Source organism: Miniopterus natalensis, chromosome 19 (assembly GCF_054644295.1).
Source record: "Miniopterus natalensis isolate mMinNat1 chromosome 19, mMinNat1.hap1, whole genome shotgun sequence".
Classification (NCBI taxonomy): domain Eukaryota; kingdom Metazoa; phylum Chordata; class Mammalia; order Chiroptera; family Miniopteridae; genus Miniopterus; species Miniopterus natalensis.
This window is the reverse complement of record NC_142099.1, coordinates 29319904-29339458: the sequence shown is the minus strand read 5'-3', so window position 1 is coordinate 29339458 and position 19555 is coordinate 29319904. Positions and strand designations below refer to the sequence as shown.

The 19555-nt window shown below is 38.1% G+C and overlaps 1 protein-coding gene across 1 annotated transcript in view; it reads left to right on the top strand.

The window, feature by feature from the left end:
• LOC107532937 (complement receptor type 2) overlaps positions 1-19555 on the top strand; it is a 228524-nt gene that overhangs the window by 27250 nt on the left and 181719 nt on the right. Inside the window, exon 4 of the mRNA XM_087828192.1 lies at positions 6806-6994. Within this exon, the coding sequence (XP_087684318.1) occupies positions 6806-6994 (189 nt within the window). The remainder of the gene's footprint in view (positions 1-6805; positions 6995-19555) is intronic.

Below are 19555 nucleotides of genomic sequence, written 5' to 3'. Positions count from 1 at the left end.
GTTTTCTGTTTTTTTCCATTGATATATGTGTATGTCTGTTGTACCAATACCATACTGTTTTGATTAAAATGGCTTTGTAATGCAGATTGATATCTGTTATAGTGATTCCTCCAACTCCGGTTTTCTTTCTCAAAATTCCTGTGGCTATTAAGCATCTTATTTAGTTCCATAAACGCATTTGGAATATTTGTTCTAATTATGTGAAATATGCTGTTGGTATTTTAATGGGAATTGCATTGAATCTATAGATTCCTTTGGGTAATATGGACAATTTAATAATGTTAATTCTTCCAATCCATGAACATAGTATATTCGTTCACCTCTTTGTATCTTTCTATTTCTTTTTTCAAGTATAGGTCTTTATGTCCTTGATTTAGTTTATTCTTAGGTCTTATTTTTTTAGTTGCAATGGTAAATGGTGTTTTTTTTTAGTTTCTCTTTCTGAGACTTCATTATTGAGGTATAAAAATGTTTTTGCTTTTTGGATGTTAATTTCATATCCTGCTCCATTGCCAAATTCATGTATTAAACCCTGGAAGTTTTTGGTGGAGTCTAGTGTTTTCTTTCTACAATATCATGTCATCTGCATGTAATGACAGTTTTCCTTCCTCCTTTCCAATTTGTATGCCTTTTATGTTTTCTTGCTGTCTGATCACTGTGGCAAAGACTTCCAATACTATGTTGAATAATACTGGTGAAAGCTGACAACCCTGTCATGTTCTAGTGTTTAAGGGAAATGGTTTTCATCTTTGGCCATTGAGTATGATGTTGGCTGTAGGCTTGTCATTTATGACCTTTATTATGTTGATGTATGATCTCTCTATTCCCACTTTGCTGGGAGTTTTTACCATAAATTGACACTAGATTTTGTCAAATGCTTTTTCTGCATCTATTGATATGATCATGATTTTTGTCCTTCATTTTGTTTGTGTGATGTATCACATTTATTAATTTGGGTATATTATATCAGCCTTGCATCCTTGGGATAAATCCCACTTGGTCATATTGTATGAACTTTGTAATGTATTGCTGGATCTGATTTGTTATACTTTGTTCAGGAATTTAGCAAGTATGTTTATCGGATATATTGGTCTGTAATTTTTTTTTTTTTTTTTTTTTTTTTTAGTTTCTTGATCTGGTTTTGGAATTAGGATAATACTGGCCTCATAAAAGGAGGTTGGAAGTCTTCCCTCCTATTGAATTTTCGGGAATAGTTTAAGTTCATTAGGTGTTAATTCTCCTTTCAATGTTTGGTAAAACTCGCCTGTAAATCCATCTGGTCCCAGATTTTTTTTACTGGGAGTTTTTTGATTACTGCTTCAATTTCCTCAGTTATTATTGATATATTCAGTTTTTCTGATTCTTCGTAATTGAGTTTTGGAAGATTGTCTTTTTATAGGAAATTACCCGTTTTACTCAGGTCATCCAGTTTGTTAGCATATCGTTTCTCCTGTCATTCTCATGGTGTTTTCTTTGGATTCTTTCTATTTCTTTGGTGTCCATTGTTAGTTCGCCTCTTTCATTTCTTTTTTTTTTTTTTAAATATATTTATTGATTTCAGAGAGGGAAAAGGATAGGGGGAGAGATAGATAGAAACATCAATTATGAGGGAGTCATTGATTGAGCCCGCAACCCGGGTATGTGCCCTGACCGGGAATCGAACCCCGATCACCTGGATCCTAGGTCGACGCTCAATCGCTCAGCCAAGCCCGGCCGGGCCTCTTTCATTTCTGATCTTATTTACTTGGGTCCTCCCTCTTTTTCTTTATCAGTGAGTCTGGCTAACGTTACATCAATCTTATTTTTCTGTTCAAAGAAAAAGCTCTTGGTTTCATTGATCTTTTGTATTTTGTTTTTTGTTTCTGTGTCATTTATTTCGGCTCTGATCTATATTATTTCCTTCCTTCTACTTCTTATTGGCTTTTTTTGTTTTTCTCTTTCTAATTCTTTTAGTTGTAGTGCTAGATAATTTATGGGAGCTTTTTCTTGTTTCTTGAGGTATGCCTGTAATGTTATGAACATTCCTCTCAGGATTGCTTTTGCTGTGTCCCATAGTTATGGGGTTGTTGTCTGTTTATTTTTGTTTGTTTCCTGGAAGTTTTTTATTTCTTTCTTGATCTCTTTGGCAAACCATTCATTGTTTAATAGCATGCTACATAGCCTCCATGTGTTTGAATATTTTTTAGGCTTTTTTAAAGCGATTGATTTCTAGTTCCATGCTGTTGTATCTGAGAAGATGTTTGATATGATTTCAATCTTCATGAACTTGTAGAGACTTGTGTTTGTGCCCTAATATGTGGTTTATTTTTGAGAATGTTCTGTGTGCACTTGAGAAGAATTCATATTCTGCTGCTTTGGGTTGAAATGTTCTGTAAACATCAATTAAATACATTAGATCTATTGTGTCTTTTAAGGTCTTTGTTTCCTTCTTGATTTTGTGTGTGACAACATCAGTGATGTCAGTGGGTGTTAAAGTCCCCCTCTATGGTTGTATTGCTGTCAATATCCCCCTTACAGTCCACCAAGATTTTTATATTTAGGTGCTCCTATATTATAGGCATATATGTTTATATGGGTTATATCCTTCTGCTGGATCAATGCCTTTAGTATTATATAGTGACCTTCTTTGTCTCTTGTTATGTTCTTTATTTTGAAGTCTGTTTTGTTAGAAATCAGTATTGCTACCCCAGCTTTTTTGTTTGTTTGTTTGTTTGTTTTGTTTCAATTTCTCATGGAATATTTGTATCCATCCCTTCATTTTCAGCCTGTGTGAATCCTTTGCTCTGAGGTGGGTCTCTCGTAGACAGCATATATATGGGTCATATTTCTTATCCACTCAGCTACCCTATGACTTTTGATTGGTGTATTTATTCCATTTATATTTAAGATTTTTATTGATATCTATTTATTTTACTCCATTTTTCCCCTTTATGCCTATGTACCTTTCTGTCAATATATTTTTCTTCTTAGAGCAGTCCTTTTAGCATTTCTTGCAGTCCTGGGTTGCTCGTACTGAGCTCCTTTATCCTTCATTTGTCTGGGAAGCTCTTTATTTCCCCTTCCATTTTAAATGAGAGCCTTGCTGTATAGGGCAGTCTTGGTTGCAGGTTCTTGCTTTTCATTACTTTGAAAACTTCATGCTAATCCCTTCTGGCCTGAGGTGATTCTGTTGAGAAATCTGCTGACAATCTTATAGGCATCTCTTGTTGGTCACTGATTGTCTCTCCTGGAGCCCTTAATATTCTCTCTTTGTCCTTAACATTTGCCATTTTGATTGTGGTGTGTCTTGGAGTGGGTCTCTTTGGGTTCCTCTTGTTTGGTGCCCTCTGTGCTTTCTGAACTTGGTAGGCTTTCTCCTTCGCCAGCTTAGAAAAGTTTTCTGCCATTATTTCTTCCAACAGGTTCTCTCTCCCTTGCCTCCTTCCCTCCCCCTCTGGCACCCCTATTGTGCACATTTTGTTCTGTTTCATGTTGTCCCACAGTTGCCTTAAACTGTCCTCATGCTTTTTAAGTATTTTCCTGCTTGCTGCCCTGGTTGAGTTGTTTTCCTACCTTATCTTCTAATTCACTTATTCAGTCCTCTGCTTCATTGAGCCTGCTTTTAATTCCTTCCAGGGTATTCTTGATGTTAGATATAGTATTCTTCATTTCTGTCTGGTTCATACTCCTTATTTCTATATGTTTTTTCATGCTGATGTAGCTTTCGCTAAGTTCTTTGTATTTCCCACTAAGTTCCTGGACTTTTCCATTAAGTGTCTTGTGGCTCTCACTAATTTCCTTGAACACATCCAGTAATAATGATAATGATGATGATAATAATGGTAATTGTTTTTTAAAAGCCAGCCAAGTGAATTTTGTCTGGGCAGATTATTTTGTCTCTGACTTACGATTTTGTATGCTGATTTGGGGCCTCCTGGGAGGTACTTTCGTGTAGCCAATATCAGGAGCTGTGTAGGTTTGTCTCCTGGTTTCTTTATGTAGCTGGTTGGTCTGAGGCTGTCTGTGGACCTCTTCTACCTGTCATCTACTTTGCCTCCCCCTTCTGGTTGCCTGGTCTTACTCCAGCATCTTCTGAAGAGAGTCTTTACGGTGCAGGTCAGCTTGTATAGCTATTGCTATTGGACCTCTTACTAAGAGACTTCAGTGTCAGGCACTCACTGTGGGGAAATTAATCTCTGCTTCAAAGCCAACTCCTCAGTCCCTACCATATTCTCCAGCTCTAGTTTTCTCTAAAATGACCTGGTACAGGTTCAGATTGAATTGCGACTGTTGTCTTTTCTGTATGGGCAGTTTTAGGTGTCTTTGGCTCTGTGCAATGGATCAAAAGAGACTCTCGTGAGCACGTTACTTGCCCAGGCCCCAGAAAGGGTTTTAAGTACTTCTTCTGGTTCCCAGACTATAGTCCTTGAGAATCTTACTCTTGAAATATTCCCCTTTGAACTGTTCTCCCTTTCCCCATCAAACTGTGCCCAGCAGTGGGTATTAGGGGCTTCAGTGAGCTGGGCCACCCTTTTTCTGGTGGAGGTGGTGCCCTATCCTGCAGTATAGGTAGGCGTGTTCTACCTGTTCTTTCCCAGTTTTTGTTGTCTGAACAATGCAAACACAAAACCGGGCTTTTGCTGGTCTGCCTCCCCAATATAAGCCAGGAAGGTAGATGCCATGGGGTGCCAACCGATAATAAAACATATAAAGTAACAAACAGGCAGAAAACCAGCTTCTTTAGGATGTGGCATCCTTGCACCACAGGTCCTAGCAGAAGGGATTACAAAGTTAACCCCATGCAGATCTCTCACACAGCTGATCTCAGTAAAGATGGGGCCATGATTCCCATCTCTGTTCAATATCCGGACTCTCTTGAGAGCAGATCAAAACCCCTGCTGTTCCTCGCAGGCAGCTTCAGTCTCTCTCTGGTGGTGAGAAGTCTCTCTTCCCTTTCCTTACGCCACACAGTTCAAATGCTTTCTGGGGCTCTATACAATGCTGTACAGGAAAGCAGGTGGTCCCTATAGTGCACTGCTGAGGGAAGCTCACAGACTCCTTTTTATTCCAAAGCACACACTGTGGGACAGCCTTTCGTGCAGTCAGCACCAGGATTGAATATCTCCCGCTCAAGCTGCTGCCATTAGGTGTGTTCTTCCACTGGGAAGGTTCAGACCCCACCTCAAAGGCAGACAGCTCTCCTGGCTCCCTCTGCTCAATGTGCATGGGCTCTCCTTCCCTTCTCCACTCCTGAGGGTTTGAGATCCATGCTTTTGATGCCAGTCTGATACTGGACACAATGGGTCTGGGCTGCCTGTCTCCACTTGGGCCAATTAAGCAGAGACAGAGTTGAATCATAGATGTGTGTTTATTCCAATAATGCTGGCAGTATGGGAGAGAGCAGCAGGATTTGAGCACATGAAATCTGCTCTGCTCTCTCCTTAATAGCTGGCTGATTATCTAGGGATAAAGAAGAAAGGCTGCATTCAAGGGGAGAAGGGGTGGGAGGATGGCTACAGAGCCTGTGGTTCTTGTGTTTCTTTCCAGGATCTTAAAATCAGATAAAAAAGAAGTTAACTTTCAATGGGGTTAAAACCCAGCTCTGCCAGTTCCTGGGACCTGAGAATGGCCAGTATTCCAGAGGAAAATTCCTAGAGGGGTTAGTCTCCAGGCACAGCAACAAAATCAAAGTGCATTCTGTTTTTTGTCTGTTCTCAAATTGCATTTTCTTTTGTGAGCAATGGACCCACCCATGTTTCATCTTGTTTTATCTTTTTATAGCCCTGTTTTTCTTCTTGCAGCACATCCTCTAGTTTCCCAGGTTGGGAAGTAAAACTTCTGATCTATAGTTAGTACTGTGAATAATCATTAAACAACTATGGTCCTATTCCTATTAGGTGACTTCCCCCCCTTTCACAACCACTGTCAACAGAGCATGATCAATATCTATGCCCCCAACAAGTCCCCCCTACCAAGGGGAGGGACCTTTGCAGCCTCTAACCGTCAGGCCTTGGAACCAAGCGTGGGCTTTGTGGGGGGACTCTCTCGTTCCACACCTTCCCCTGTCCTACCGGTCTCTACAATGTTTCTTCAGTGCTCCTTCGTCAAAATATATCCAATCAGCTATATTTCCCTTGTTTTTACTAGCTGCCTATGCAGTATTTTAGCTGAAAATGCGGTCCATGCTTGGGAGCAGGGACACTCAGCTTCTTGTTAGAGTGCCACCATTTTTTAACTACTCCAATTTTATATTGTAAGCTAGTTTAGTCCATGTTTATTTTGATCTCTTAAATTCACGATGCTTGTGTAAAAGCACTTACCATAGCATTCCTTGAGCACCACTGGCCAGAGTGTAGTGAAAAAAGAGGCACGTACGTGATCCTTGATCTTTAGGATCTTGTCTCCTGAGAGGAGACTGAGCCTGAAGTGACAAATCATCATCAGTTTGCCTTTCAGACTGTGGAAGAGCAATCTGATCGAGGGCTATATAGTCTTTTTAGGGGAGAGGGCAGTGAGAAATGAACTCAGAAAAAATGGAAAGGATGCATACCTATAAATATATTTTAAAGCCAAAAGTATTTCTGCTGTCTCTTCAATTTACTGTTGAATGAATATTCAGTTTATTCCCAAAATAAGCAAAAGCTAAGAGATGATGTTTAAAACAAGCATAGCACACAGTTTGGTAAAATCCTGGCACAATCACTTCCAATCTTACCAAGGACTTTTCCATTCATTCTCTACTCCCTGCCTGCTCTCAGGCCTTATTCTGGGGCTGTTGAAAACAAGAAAATAATTTACTTTCATGTTCTTATTCTGTTATGCCCAGATGAATGTGAAGACCCACCGAAATTCCATTCTATGGTACCCAAGGGTAATATTACACCCCCTTATAATATTGGGGTTGAAATAGACTATGAGTGTCTCCCAGGATATGTGCCTAAGGATCCTCCTCTTCCGACCAATATTGTGTGTCAGAAGAATGCTACCTGGACAAAGATCATGGAGGCCTGTACACGTAAGTACCCAAAACTTTTATTTTTATTGTTCTAAAGATTTTCACACATTTTACAGTGAACATTGCACTGTTACAGTGATGATTTTCTCAGGTGGATATAGATTTTTATATAGCAGTGTATTTTTTCAGGCTTTGAAATTCTCCAGGAAATTTTTTATTAGACTATTGATATTCTGTGCAATGTGAATCTTAAGTTTGGCCATTAGTGACAACATGGATGGACCGTTAGAATAGTATGCTGAGCAAAATAAGTCAGAAAAAGCTAAGAACCATATGATTTCACTCATATGTGAGATACAAAACTGAAACTCGTAGACATAGACAAGTTTGGTGGTTATCAGAGGGATGTGGGGGTGGGGTAAAGGGAAAAGGGGACCTAATATATGTGACAGAAAATGAACTGACTTTGGGTGGTGGGTATACAATGCAATAAACAGATCATGTATCATAGATTTGTACATTTGAAACATGTATACATTTATTAACCAATGTGAATCCAATAAACTAAATAAAAATGAAGAAAAAAAATATTTCCATGAATTTAGTAGAGCAATGTATAACTTATTTTATTCAAATCTCTTTTGACATTGTATACAATAACAAATTCGGAAGTGGGTGGGGCAGACAGGATGAAAGAAGGTGAAGAGAATAGCCAAAGAGCATATATCCTTATCCCATGGACACAGACATCAGTGTGGTTAGGGCCAGAGTGGTAGGGGTGTAGGTCTGGGTCTGGATAGATGGGTTCTAAATGGGGAAAATGGGAAACGTGTAATAATGCTAACAATAAAAAATTAAATAACTCATGAGAAAATGGGCAGAGGGCATGAAAAGACATATCTCCAAGAAGACATACTTATGGCTAACAGACATTTGAAAAGATGCTCAATATCACTAATGACCAAGACAGTGAAAATCAGAACCTCTATGAGATCCCACATTATACCAGTAAGGATGGCTGTGTTCAAAAGCCCAACCAACAAACAGCATGTGTTGGCAAGGATGTGGAAACAATGGAAGCCTTGTGAACTGTTGGTGGGATTGCAAATTGGTGCCACCATTATAGGTTACTCTGTGGATATTGCTTAAAAAAGTCAAAATAGGTCTACAATACAACCCAAAAACTACAATTCTGGGTATTTATCCAATTAATTGAAAAAATACATGGACACATATGTTCCTTGCTGCATTACTTATAATAGCCAGGATAAGAAAGCAAAGTAAGTGTTTATAATTACGTGAATGGTTAAAAAGTTTATATAGACACACACGCACACACACTGGAATATTGTGCTAATATAAAAAAGAATGAAATCTTGCCATTTGCAACAACATACAGGGACTTAGGGTGTATTGTGTTATGTTCAATAAGTATAAAAGAGAAAAACAAATACCACATGATTTCACTTATATCTGGAATCTAAATAAACACATAAAACAAAGAAACAAACAACACAAGAACAGACTCATAGAAGCAGTGAATAAAGGGATGGTTTCCAGAGGGGAAGTGGATGGGGGATGCATGAAAAAGGTGAAGGGAAATATTACTGTGATAAATTTTCACCATGACAGTTGATGGTAGAATTAGTTGGATGATCTCATGGTAAGGTATAACATTTTCAAATCTATATTGTATACCTAAAACTAATACAATCGATAAAATATTATATACCAACTATACTGAAACTAAAAATAAAAGAATTGAAAAACCTAAGTAGAGGATCACTAGTAAGGAAATTTAAGCAGTAATCAAATACTTCCCCTTAAACACAAGTCCAGGCCCAGATGGCTTCATTGTTTAATACTGCAACACATTCAAAGAAGATTAAATACCAATCCTCCTCAAACTCTTCCAAAATATTCAAGAGGGCCTAAGGTGAAACCATCAGGACGGAGGACCCAGAGCTGTCCCTCCTGGGAGCACGCTCATGCCTTTCCCTTCTCCTCCCCCCGCCCCAGGCCTGTTAGCCATTGGCTTCCACGTGCCCTTCCTTTGCTTCTATAACTTGTTTCCTAAGCTCATTTCTTCTAGGCATTACCTTTTCTACCTCTGTGATAAACGAAATAAATGGTCTCTTACGGTTCGAGCCTTGGCTCTGAATTCTTTCCTGGCCAGACCTCCAAGTACCAAGGTTGCTGAACCTGGTCCGGTCTGACCCCACAGGTCAAACACCCAGTCCTGGGTCCTGTTCCCGATGCCTACAACAAGCCTAACAGAGAACCAAAGAAAGGGATTTCCAGGCAGAAGAAAGATAGTGCCAAGTTGGTTGGGTTGGTCTGGAGACGAGACCAATGCTTAAGAAGACAGCGGCATACCTTTCACCAAGGCAACTGGACAGACAGCGTGGTGGTGAATGGGTTAGAGGCAAAAGCATGTGCAGAAAGATTAGAGAAGAGTCCAATGCAGTAATTCAAATTATGCTGTTTTGCCCGAGTGGGGTGCAAAAGAGCTCTGCAGAGATTGAGAGGACCATGCTGTGCTGATGTTTCCAAAGAGCCTCATTGGTACCTGGGCCTGATTTGGAGGAAAACATCCTGGACATCAAGAAGTGGATTCTGAAACCACAAGAAGACCTCTATAATAGAAACAGCTCACCAGTGACATTTTTATGAAGCCTGGCACTACAAGCCCACTATGACATTAACAAAAACAGAAGATGGATGTGCTGCAAATGGCATAATCACCCAAAACTAATAACTAAGCATAAGCTGACCTCAATTTTTAATATTCATGTTTGTTACTTTGAAAGGTCACCATTTGGCCCTAACTAAATAAGTGAAAAGGCACTTTATTACTTGAAAACATTTGAATGCTTGAAGTGGAAAACTGTCTTTTCAACGATCACTCTTGCAAGAAAAACATAATTTGACATTGACTTGACTGGACACTGGCCAAAAATCTTAGGATTGCAGTGTCAGGTCTGTGCAAATACAGGCTATTTCAATCAGAAGAGGTCACTCTGAACCACAGCATGGACCACCCAAGAACAAACAGCAGTTGGGTGAAGGGGCGCCCCGTGCACAAGGATAATAAATGTTTGGGATGACCTCTTCCACCAGTGAATTCAAGGCTCTGGGAGACACAAAAGAGTAGAACAAAAGAATCCGTTCCATTGTTGTACCTGTGCTGATGAAACAATGAGCAATCTATAGAACAGCTCTGTTGATAACAAGCCATCCTAGCCTGCCAGGCACTGTATTTCCGGTTATGACTGTCATCTTGCTACCATGGGAATCCCATTTTGGTTTTGAATGGTGGGATTGATCCAGGACACTGGATTGGAAGCGACCTTTGACAGAATGCGATCCTTGATTCCAGAGGCAACTGAACAGCAATACATGAGCATCAGGCAGAAGAAAGAGTCTCTGACTCCTCAGCTCCCTTCTCTCCTGAGAAAGACAAAGAAGGCTGCCACCCACACCGTGTCCTGCTTCTCCTTTGTCAACACACCAGGGGTTCCAATTGAATGTGCAAATGGGGACCAGAGTCCCCTGTGCAGCTCACAACACAGAATTGCAGATAATCAGGGCACACCATACATGAAGCCTACAGATCCCACGTCAAGGAAATGGCGAGTGCCTGGAAGTTTACTATGACCACGGTGAACTGAGACTAGAGGCCAAGGACATGAAAAAGATATTTTATTAATTTCTCATCGCAGGAACTCCAGAGGCCCATACAGAGGACATCAATGAGTGTTGAGGTTTTGTGTTTTTTTAAATAATGATGGGGGTAATGCTGAAAAATGATAATCTTAATTGGTCATTGCTTTGGAAAAGGCAAAGCAAAATTTCATCGCCTGGATTTGACCACAAAGAGGGAGAGAATTTACTACTGGCAGCATCTTCTGATCTGCGGCTTGTTTCCGCTGCTGGGAAATGTCTCTGAAATGAGATGCAGGGAGACTTAAATGCTAAACTTGTGCTTATAAGTACTTGTACTTTTATTTTCCACTCCCTCCTCCTTTCCATTCCTAATGTTAGACATAAATAAATGTCTCGGTTTGCATTTCAATAAAATATAAAAAAAAGAAAAAAAATTCAAGAGGAGAGAATACTTTCAAACTTATTTCGTGAGGCCAACTTTTTCCTCATAACAAAACCAGTCAAGGACAACACACAAAAAAGAAATATACAGGCCAATATCCTTAATGAGAATCAATACAAAAATTGTAAACAAAATACTGGTAAATCAAATACAACTATACATTAAAAGTATCACATATCATGATCAAGTGAGGTTCATTCCTGGGATGGAAGGATGATTAAACATTCACAAATCAATCAATGTGATGCACCACATTAACAAAACAAGAGATGAAAATCACATGATCACTTCAAGATGCAGAAAAGACATTTGACAACATACAACAGCTACTTACGACTAAAACACAATAAAATGGGTAGAGAAGCCAAATATCACAACATGATAAAGGCATGCTGTGACACTCAGCTAATGTCATAGTCAATGGAAAGATATTTCATGTTAATGGATTAGAAGATATAGCATTGTTAAAATGGCCATATATGTGAAACAGTATACTGAAAGCTTTTCCTGTAAAATCAGGAACAAGACAAGGATGCCCACTCTCACCACTGTTATTCAAAAGATTCCTCGAATTCCTAGCCAGAGAAAATAGGCAAGAAAATGAACTAAAAGGCATCTAAATTAGATGGAAGAAGGGAAGCTGTCACTATTTGCATATGACAAAATTCTCTATATAGTAAACCCTAAAGATTCCACCAAAAGACTTTTAGAGAAAATGAACAAATACAGTTAGTTGCAGGATACAATATCAGTGAACAAAAATCCATCATATTCTTATATATTTTTTAAAATTTAATATGTTGGGTTTTTTAAAATATGTCTTCATTGATTTCAGAGAGAGGGAGAGAGATGGAGAGAGAGAGAGAAACATCAATGATGAGAGAGTCATTGATCGGCTGCTTCCTGCACACCCCCAACTGGGGATCAACCCCTCAACCCAGGCATGTGCCCTGACCAGGAATCAAACTGCAATCTCCTGGATCCGAGGTCAATGCTCAACTGCTGAGCCACACCCGCCTGGGCTATTCTTACATATTAACAACAAAATATCACAAAGAGAAATAAAGCAAAGTATCCTATTTACATTGGAACAATCAAAATAAAATACATAGGAGTCAACAAAGGATGTGAAGGAACTTTATACTGAAAAGTACATTGTTGAAAGAAATTGAAGAAGACCAGTAAATAGAAAGATATTTCATTTATCTTTCATGTTAATGGATTAGGAGATTTAGCATTGTTAAAATGGCCATATATGTGAAGCACTATACAAATTTAATGCAATCACCATCAAAATTCCAATGGCATTTTTCAGAGAGATAAAACAAAATTTTATATAATTTTATGGGCCTACAAAAGACTCTGAATAGCCAAAGCAATCCTGAGAAAAAAGAAAAAGCTAAAGATATTGTAACAGTGAATAAAAACTTCATAGTACACTGACTAACCATGAAATGGAATTAGAATAAAATGTACAGACAAACTGATAAAAGGAATTCACACACTAACAGTTTCCTTATGAGCATATTACAGGCATTAGCAGTCCCAGTTTCTGCTTGTAGAAGATTCGGCCTTGGCCAAGACTTCATGGCTGATGCAAGGTTGCCCAACTGCAGGAATTTAGCTAGCACTGACCAGATCCAGTATGCTGACATCAAAGATCCATATGGCCCTGTCAGGTGTGGCTCAGTTCGTTGGGCACTCTCCCATGTACCAAAGGGTTGCCTGTTCTATTCTGGAGATGGCACATGACAGGGTTGCTGGCTTGATCTCTGGTAGGGGGAGTGCTGCAAGCAACCGTTCAATGTTTCACTCTCCCATCCATGTTTCTCCCTTTCCCTCTCCTTTCTGCACAGCAAAAGAAACTGTCAAAAGACAAAAAGGCAACTGCCCTGGCCAGCATGGCTCAATGGTTAGAGCATCAGCCCTCACACTGAAGGGTTGTGAGTTTGATTCCAGATCAAGGGCAGGTACCTGTGTGGCAGCTTCAATCTCTGGCCCCGGTTCAGGTGTGTGCAGGAGGCAACCAGTGGTTGTGTCTCTCTCACATTGATGTTTCTCTCTCTCCCTTCCTTCCTTCCTCCCTCCCTCCCTCCTTCCTACTCCCTCTAAAACTTAATGGAAAAAATATCCTTGAAAGTGGATTAAGAAGAACAACAAAACAGGCAATCAACTGAATGGGAATAAGTATTTGCAGAGGATACCTCTGATAGGGGCTAATTTCCAAAATATATAAAGAACTCTTACAGTTCAACAACAACAAACTCTGATTAGAATAGGGGCAGAAGACCTGAATGGACAATTACCCAAGGGAGACATACAGATGGCCTTCCAATATATTAAAAGATTCTCAACATCACTAGTTATTAGGGAAATGCAAATCAAAACCACAATGAGATACGACTTCACACCTGATAAAATGTCTATTATTAGAATGACAAGAAATAACAAGTGTTGAGAATATGGAGAAGAGGGAACCCTCATGCTCTGCTGGTGGGAATGTAAATTGTTGCAGCCACTATGGAAAACAGTATGGAGGGTCATCAGAAAAAATTAAGAATAAAAATTAAGAGGTGGGTATCTTCTGGGTATCTACCAGAAAAAATTGAAAACACTTATCAAGATATATGGAACCCTATGTTCATTGCAGCATTATTCACAATAGCTAAGACATGGAAACAACCTAAGTGTCCTTCAACAGATGATTGGATAAAGAAGACTTGGTATGTATATACAGTGGAATAGTACTCCGACCTAAAAAGATTAATTATTGCCACTTGCAACAGTATAGACGGATCTTGAGAGGATTATGCTAAGGAAGTAAGTCAGCCAGGAAAGGACTAAAACTATGATTTCACTCATGTGGGATATAAAGCAAAAAGCAACACATGGACACAAGGAAACCAGCAAAAAACCCCACCTCCCAGTTCCAGACAACCAAATGGTGGTTGCCAGAAGGGAAGGGTGGTGGGGAGGAGATGAAGAGGTTAAAGGCAGGTGAAGGAAGGAGACTAAACTTCACAGTAGAGCAGGCAGATGTCCTATTATAATGTTGTGAACTTGAAATTTACACAGTGTTATTAACCACTTACCCCAATAATTTTAATTTCAAAAAGAGTCATATAATTTTTATTATTTGATAGAATTATAAAAATATATATATTTAAAATTTAACATCAATCTGATATAAGACTAATCCAAGGAGTAAGAAAAGAGAGGTTTTGGGGATAAAGTAGATCTATCTCCTTTCTTCCATCCTTAACCTTATAGGAGAGGCCTCTGCATTCTTTTAGCCTTTAGTGCTTTACCTGATGTGTCTCCATGATATTATTTTACATAATAGTTCTTTCATATTCGTTAGGTTTTCAAGCCCACAGATAATTTCAAGGAAGAGGAGTGGATGAAGTAGAAATTACACTATTCTAGGAAGAATTAAAGCTAACCCAAAAAAATCCAGAAATAAGAAATTCTAGCAATATAGTAATTCAGCTGAAACAGCTAGGTCAGAGAACTTTTGTTGCCAAGCATGATTCACTGATTAGTGAAACAAGAATAAATTCTATTTTAAATAATGTTAAAGTTATAAATTTTGATATATAATTGACATCTATTAACTTATTAAATGCTCAGTTCACTGATATAAAATATATGACATGAAGTCTTATATATTTTTAAAGTTTATTTTATTGTTGACAGTATTACAGATGTCCCCCATTTTCCCCCCTTTCTCCCTTTCCACCCAAATGCCACCCACCCCAGTCCTTAACCTGTCTTTTGTCTGTGTCCATGGACTGTGCATATATACTTATAAATTCTTTGGTTAATTTCTTCCTTCCCTCCTTCCCGCCTTCCCTCTGGTTTCTGTCGTACTGTTTCATGCTTCCATGTCTTGTGGTCCAATCTTGTTTGTCAATTTATTCTGTTCTTTTGATTCTACCTATGAGTGGCATCATGTGATATTTGTCTTTTTCTGACTGGCTTATTTTGCTTAGCATAATATTCTCCAGGTCGATGCGTGCTGTCCCAAAGGGTAAGAGATCCTTCATTTTTAAAGATGCATAGTTTTCCATGGTATAAATGTCCCACAGGTTTTTTGTCCACTGATCTACTGATGGGGACTTCTGCTGTTTCCAGGTCCTAGCTATTGTAAATAGTGCTGTGATGAACTTAGGGGTGCATATATCCTTTCTGATTGGTGTTTCAAGATTCTTTGGATATATTCCTAGAAATGGCAGTTCCATTTTTAATTTTTTGAGGAACCTCCATACTGTTTTCGATTGTGTCTGCACCGGTCTGCATTCTCACCAGCAGTGTACTAGGGTTCTTCTTTCTTTACCTGTTCGCCAGTGCTTCTCATTTGATGGTTTGTTGATGAGAGCCATTCTGACATGTGTGAAGTGATACTTCATTGTGGTTTTAATTTGCATCTCTCTGATGATTAGTAACTTTGGGCATTTTTTCAAATATCTCTGGGCCATCTGTATGTCCTCTTTGGAGAAGTATCTTTCAGGTCCTTTGCCAATTTTTTAATCAGGTGGTTTGCCTCTCTCTTGTTGAGTGTATGAGTTCTTTGTATATTTTGGAAATTAACCCTTTATCAGCTGTATACTTTGCAAATATGTTCTTCTATACCGTGGGGTTTCTTTGTCTTTTGACAATGATTTCTTTTTCTGTGCAGAAGCTTTTCATTTTTATTTTGTGCCTATAATCCTATGAAAATTCCGCTATGTGACATGTCTGTGATTTTACTTCCTATGATTTTCTGCAGAATTTTTATGGTTTCATGATTTACATTTAGTTTTTTATCCATTTTGAATTTATTCTTGTGTATGGAGTAAGTTGGTGGTCTTGTTTCATTTTTTTGCATGTACCTGCCCAATTTTCCCAGCATCATTTATTGAAGAGACTGACTTTACACCATTGTATGCCTTTGCCTCTCTTGTGAAATATTAACTGACCATAATGGCATGGGTTGATTTCTGGGTTCTCTGTTCTTTTCCATCGATATATATGTCTATTGTTGTACCAATACCATGCTGTTTTGATTAAAATGGCTTTGTAATATAGATTGATATCTGGTATAGTGATTCCTCCAACTCTGTTCATTTTTCTCATAATTGCTTTGGCTACTGAGCGTGCTTTTTAGTTCCATAAAAACTTTTGGAATATTTATTCTAATTATGTGACATATGCTATTGGTATTTTAATAGGAATTGCATTGAATCTATAGATTGCTTTGGGTAATGTTGACATTTTAATGGTATTCATTCTTCCAGTCCATGAACATAGTATATTCTTTCACCCCTTTGTATCTTTTTCTATTAATTTTTTCAATGTCCTGTAGTTTTTGAAGTCCAGGTCTTCATGTCCTTGATTAAGTTTATTTTTTGGTTCTTATTTTTTTGATTTGCAATGGCAAATGGTATTTTTTTTTAGTTTCTCTTTCTGAGACTTCATTATTGATGTATAATAATGTTTTTGCTTTTTGGATGTTAATTTCATATCCTACTACATTTCCAAATTCATTTATTAAACCTTGTAGGTTTCTGGTAGATCCTATTGTTTTCTATGTACAAAATCATGTCATCTGCATATAATGACAGTTTTCCTTCCTCCTTTCCAATTTGTATGCCTTTTATGTTTTCTTCCTGTCTGATCACTGTGGCAAAGACTTCCAGTACTGTGTTGAATAATACTGGTGAAAGCAGACAACCCTGTCGTATTCTTGTGTTAAAGGGAAATGTTTTTCATTTTTGTCCATTGAGTACGATGTTGGTTGTAGGCTTTTCTTATATGACCTTTACTGTGTTGATGTATGATCTCTCTATTCCCACTTTGCTGAGATTTTTTACCATAAATTGATACTAGATTTTGTCAAATGCTTTTTCTGCATCTTGATATGATCATGATTTTTGTCCTTCATTTTGTTAATGTGAAGTATTACATGTGTTAATTTGAGAATATTATATCAGTCTTGCATCCCTGGGATAAATCTCACTTGGTCATGTTGTATGAACTTTGTAATGTATTGCTGGATCTGATTTGTTAATATTTTGTTGAGGAATTTAGCATGTATGTTTATCAGGTATATTGGTTGGTAATTTTTTTTTTTTTTTTTTTTTAGTTTCTTGATTTGGTTTTGGAATTAGGATAATACTGGCCTCATAAAAGGAGGTTGGAAGTCTTCCCTCCTCTTCAATTTTAGGGAATAGTTTAAGTAGATTAGGTGTTAATTCTTTCAATGTTTGGTAAAACTCTCCTGTAAATCCATCTGGTCCCAGATTTTTTTTGCTGGGAGTTTTTTGATTACTGCTTCAATTTCCTTAGTTGTTATTCGCATATTCACATTTTCTGATTCGTCCTGATTGAGTTTTGGAAGGTTGTATTTTTCTAGGAATTTATCCATTTCACTCAGGTTGTCCAGTGTGTTGGCATGTAGTTTCTCATGGTGTTTTCTTAGGATTTTTTTTCTATTTCTGTTGTGCCCTTTGTTGCTTCACTATTTTCATTTTTTATTTTATTTATTTCGTTCCTCTCTTTTTGTTTCTGAGTGAGTCTGGCTAAAGGTTCATCAGTCTTATTTTTCTTTTCAAAGGAAAAGCCCTTGATTTCATTGAGCTTTTGTATTTTTTTTTTTTTTTAGTTTCTGTGTCATTAATTTCTGCTCTAATCTATATTATTTCCTTCATTCTAGTTTCAATAGGCTTTTCTTGCTGTTCTCTTTCTAATTCTTTTAGTTGTAGTGCTAGATAGTTTGAGCTTTTTCTTGTTCCTTGAGATATGCTTGTAACGCTATGAACTTTCCTCTCAGGATTGCTTTTGCTGTGTCCCATAGATTTTGGGTTGTTGTCCGTTTATTTTCGTTTGTTTTCAGGAAGTTTCTTATCTCTTTCTTGATCTCTTTGGCAAACCATTCATTGTTTCATAGCATGCTACTTAGCCTCCATGTGTTTGAATATTTTTTAGGTTTTTAATAGTGATTGATTTCTAGTTCCATGCCATTGTGATCTGAGAAGATGCTTGATATGATTTCAGTCTTCATGGACTTGTAGTGACTTCTTTTGTGGCCTAATATGTGGTTTATTTTTGAGGATGTTCTATGTGCACCTGAGAAGAATGTATATTCTGCTGCTTTGGGTTGAAATGTTCTGTAAATATCAATTAAATGCATTAGATCTATTGTGTCTTTTAAGGTCTTTGTTTCCTTCTTGATTTTGTGTGTGAATGATCTATCCAGTGATGTCAGTGGGTGTTAAAGTCCCCCTCTATGGTTGTATTGCTGTCAATATCTGTCTTACAGCCCGCCAAGATTTTTATATATTTAGGTGCTCCTATATTATAGACATATATGTTTATATGGGTTATATCCTTCTGCTGGATCAATGCCTTTGGTATTATATAGTGACCTTCTTTGTTTCTTGTTATGTTCTTTATTTTGAAGTCTGTTTTGTTAGAAATAAGTATTGCTACCCCATCTTTTTGGTTTGTTTGTTTTGTTTCAATTTCTCATGGAATATTTGTATCCATCCCTTCACTTTCAGCCTGTGTGAATCCTTTGCTCTGAGGTGGGTCTCTCGTAGACAGCATATATATGGGTCATATTTCTTATCCACTCAGCTACCCTATGACTTTTGATTGGTGTATTTATTCCATTTATATTTAAGGTTTTTATTGATATCTATTTATTTCACTCCATTTTTCCCCTTTATGCCTATGTACCTTTCTGTCAATATATTTTTCTCCTTAGAGCAGTCCTTTTAGCATTTTTTGCAGTGCTGGGTTGGTGGTACTGAGCTCCTTTATCCTTCTTTAGTCTGGGAAGCTCTTTATTTCCCCTTCCATTTTAAATGAGAGCCTTGCTGTATAGAGCAGTCTTGGTTTCAGGTTCTTGCTTTTCATTACTTTGAAAACTTCATGCTAATCCCTTCTGGCCTGAGGTGTTTCTGTTGAGAAATCTTCTGACAACCTTATAGGCATCTCTTGTTGGTCACTGATTGTCTCTCCTGGAGCCCTTAATATTCTCTTTGTCCTTAACATTTGCCATTTTGATTGTGGTGTGTCTTGGAGTGGGTCTCTTTGTTTGGTGCCCTCTGTGCTTTCTGAACTTGGTAGGCTTTCTCCTTCGCCAGCTTAGAAAAGTTTTCTGCCGTTATTTCTTCCAACAGGCTCTCTCTCCCTTGCCTCCTTCCCTCCCCCTCTGGCATCCCTATTGTGCACATTTTGTTTTGTTTCATGTTGTCCCTCAGTTCCCTTAAACTGTCCTCATGCTTTTTTAGTATTTTCCTGCTTGCTGCTCTGGTTGAGTTGTTTTCCTACCTTATCTTCTAATTCACTTATTCAGTCCTCTGCTTCATTGAGCCTGCTTTTAATTCCTTCCAGGGTATTCTTGATGTTAGATATAGTATTCTTCATTTCTGCCTGGTTCTTACTCCTAATATCTATGTTTTTTCATGCTGATGTAGCTTTTGCTAAGTTCTTTGTATTTCCCACTAAGTTCCTGGACGTTTCCATTA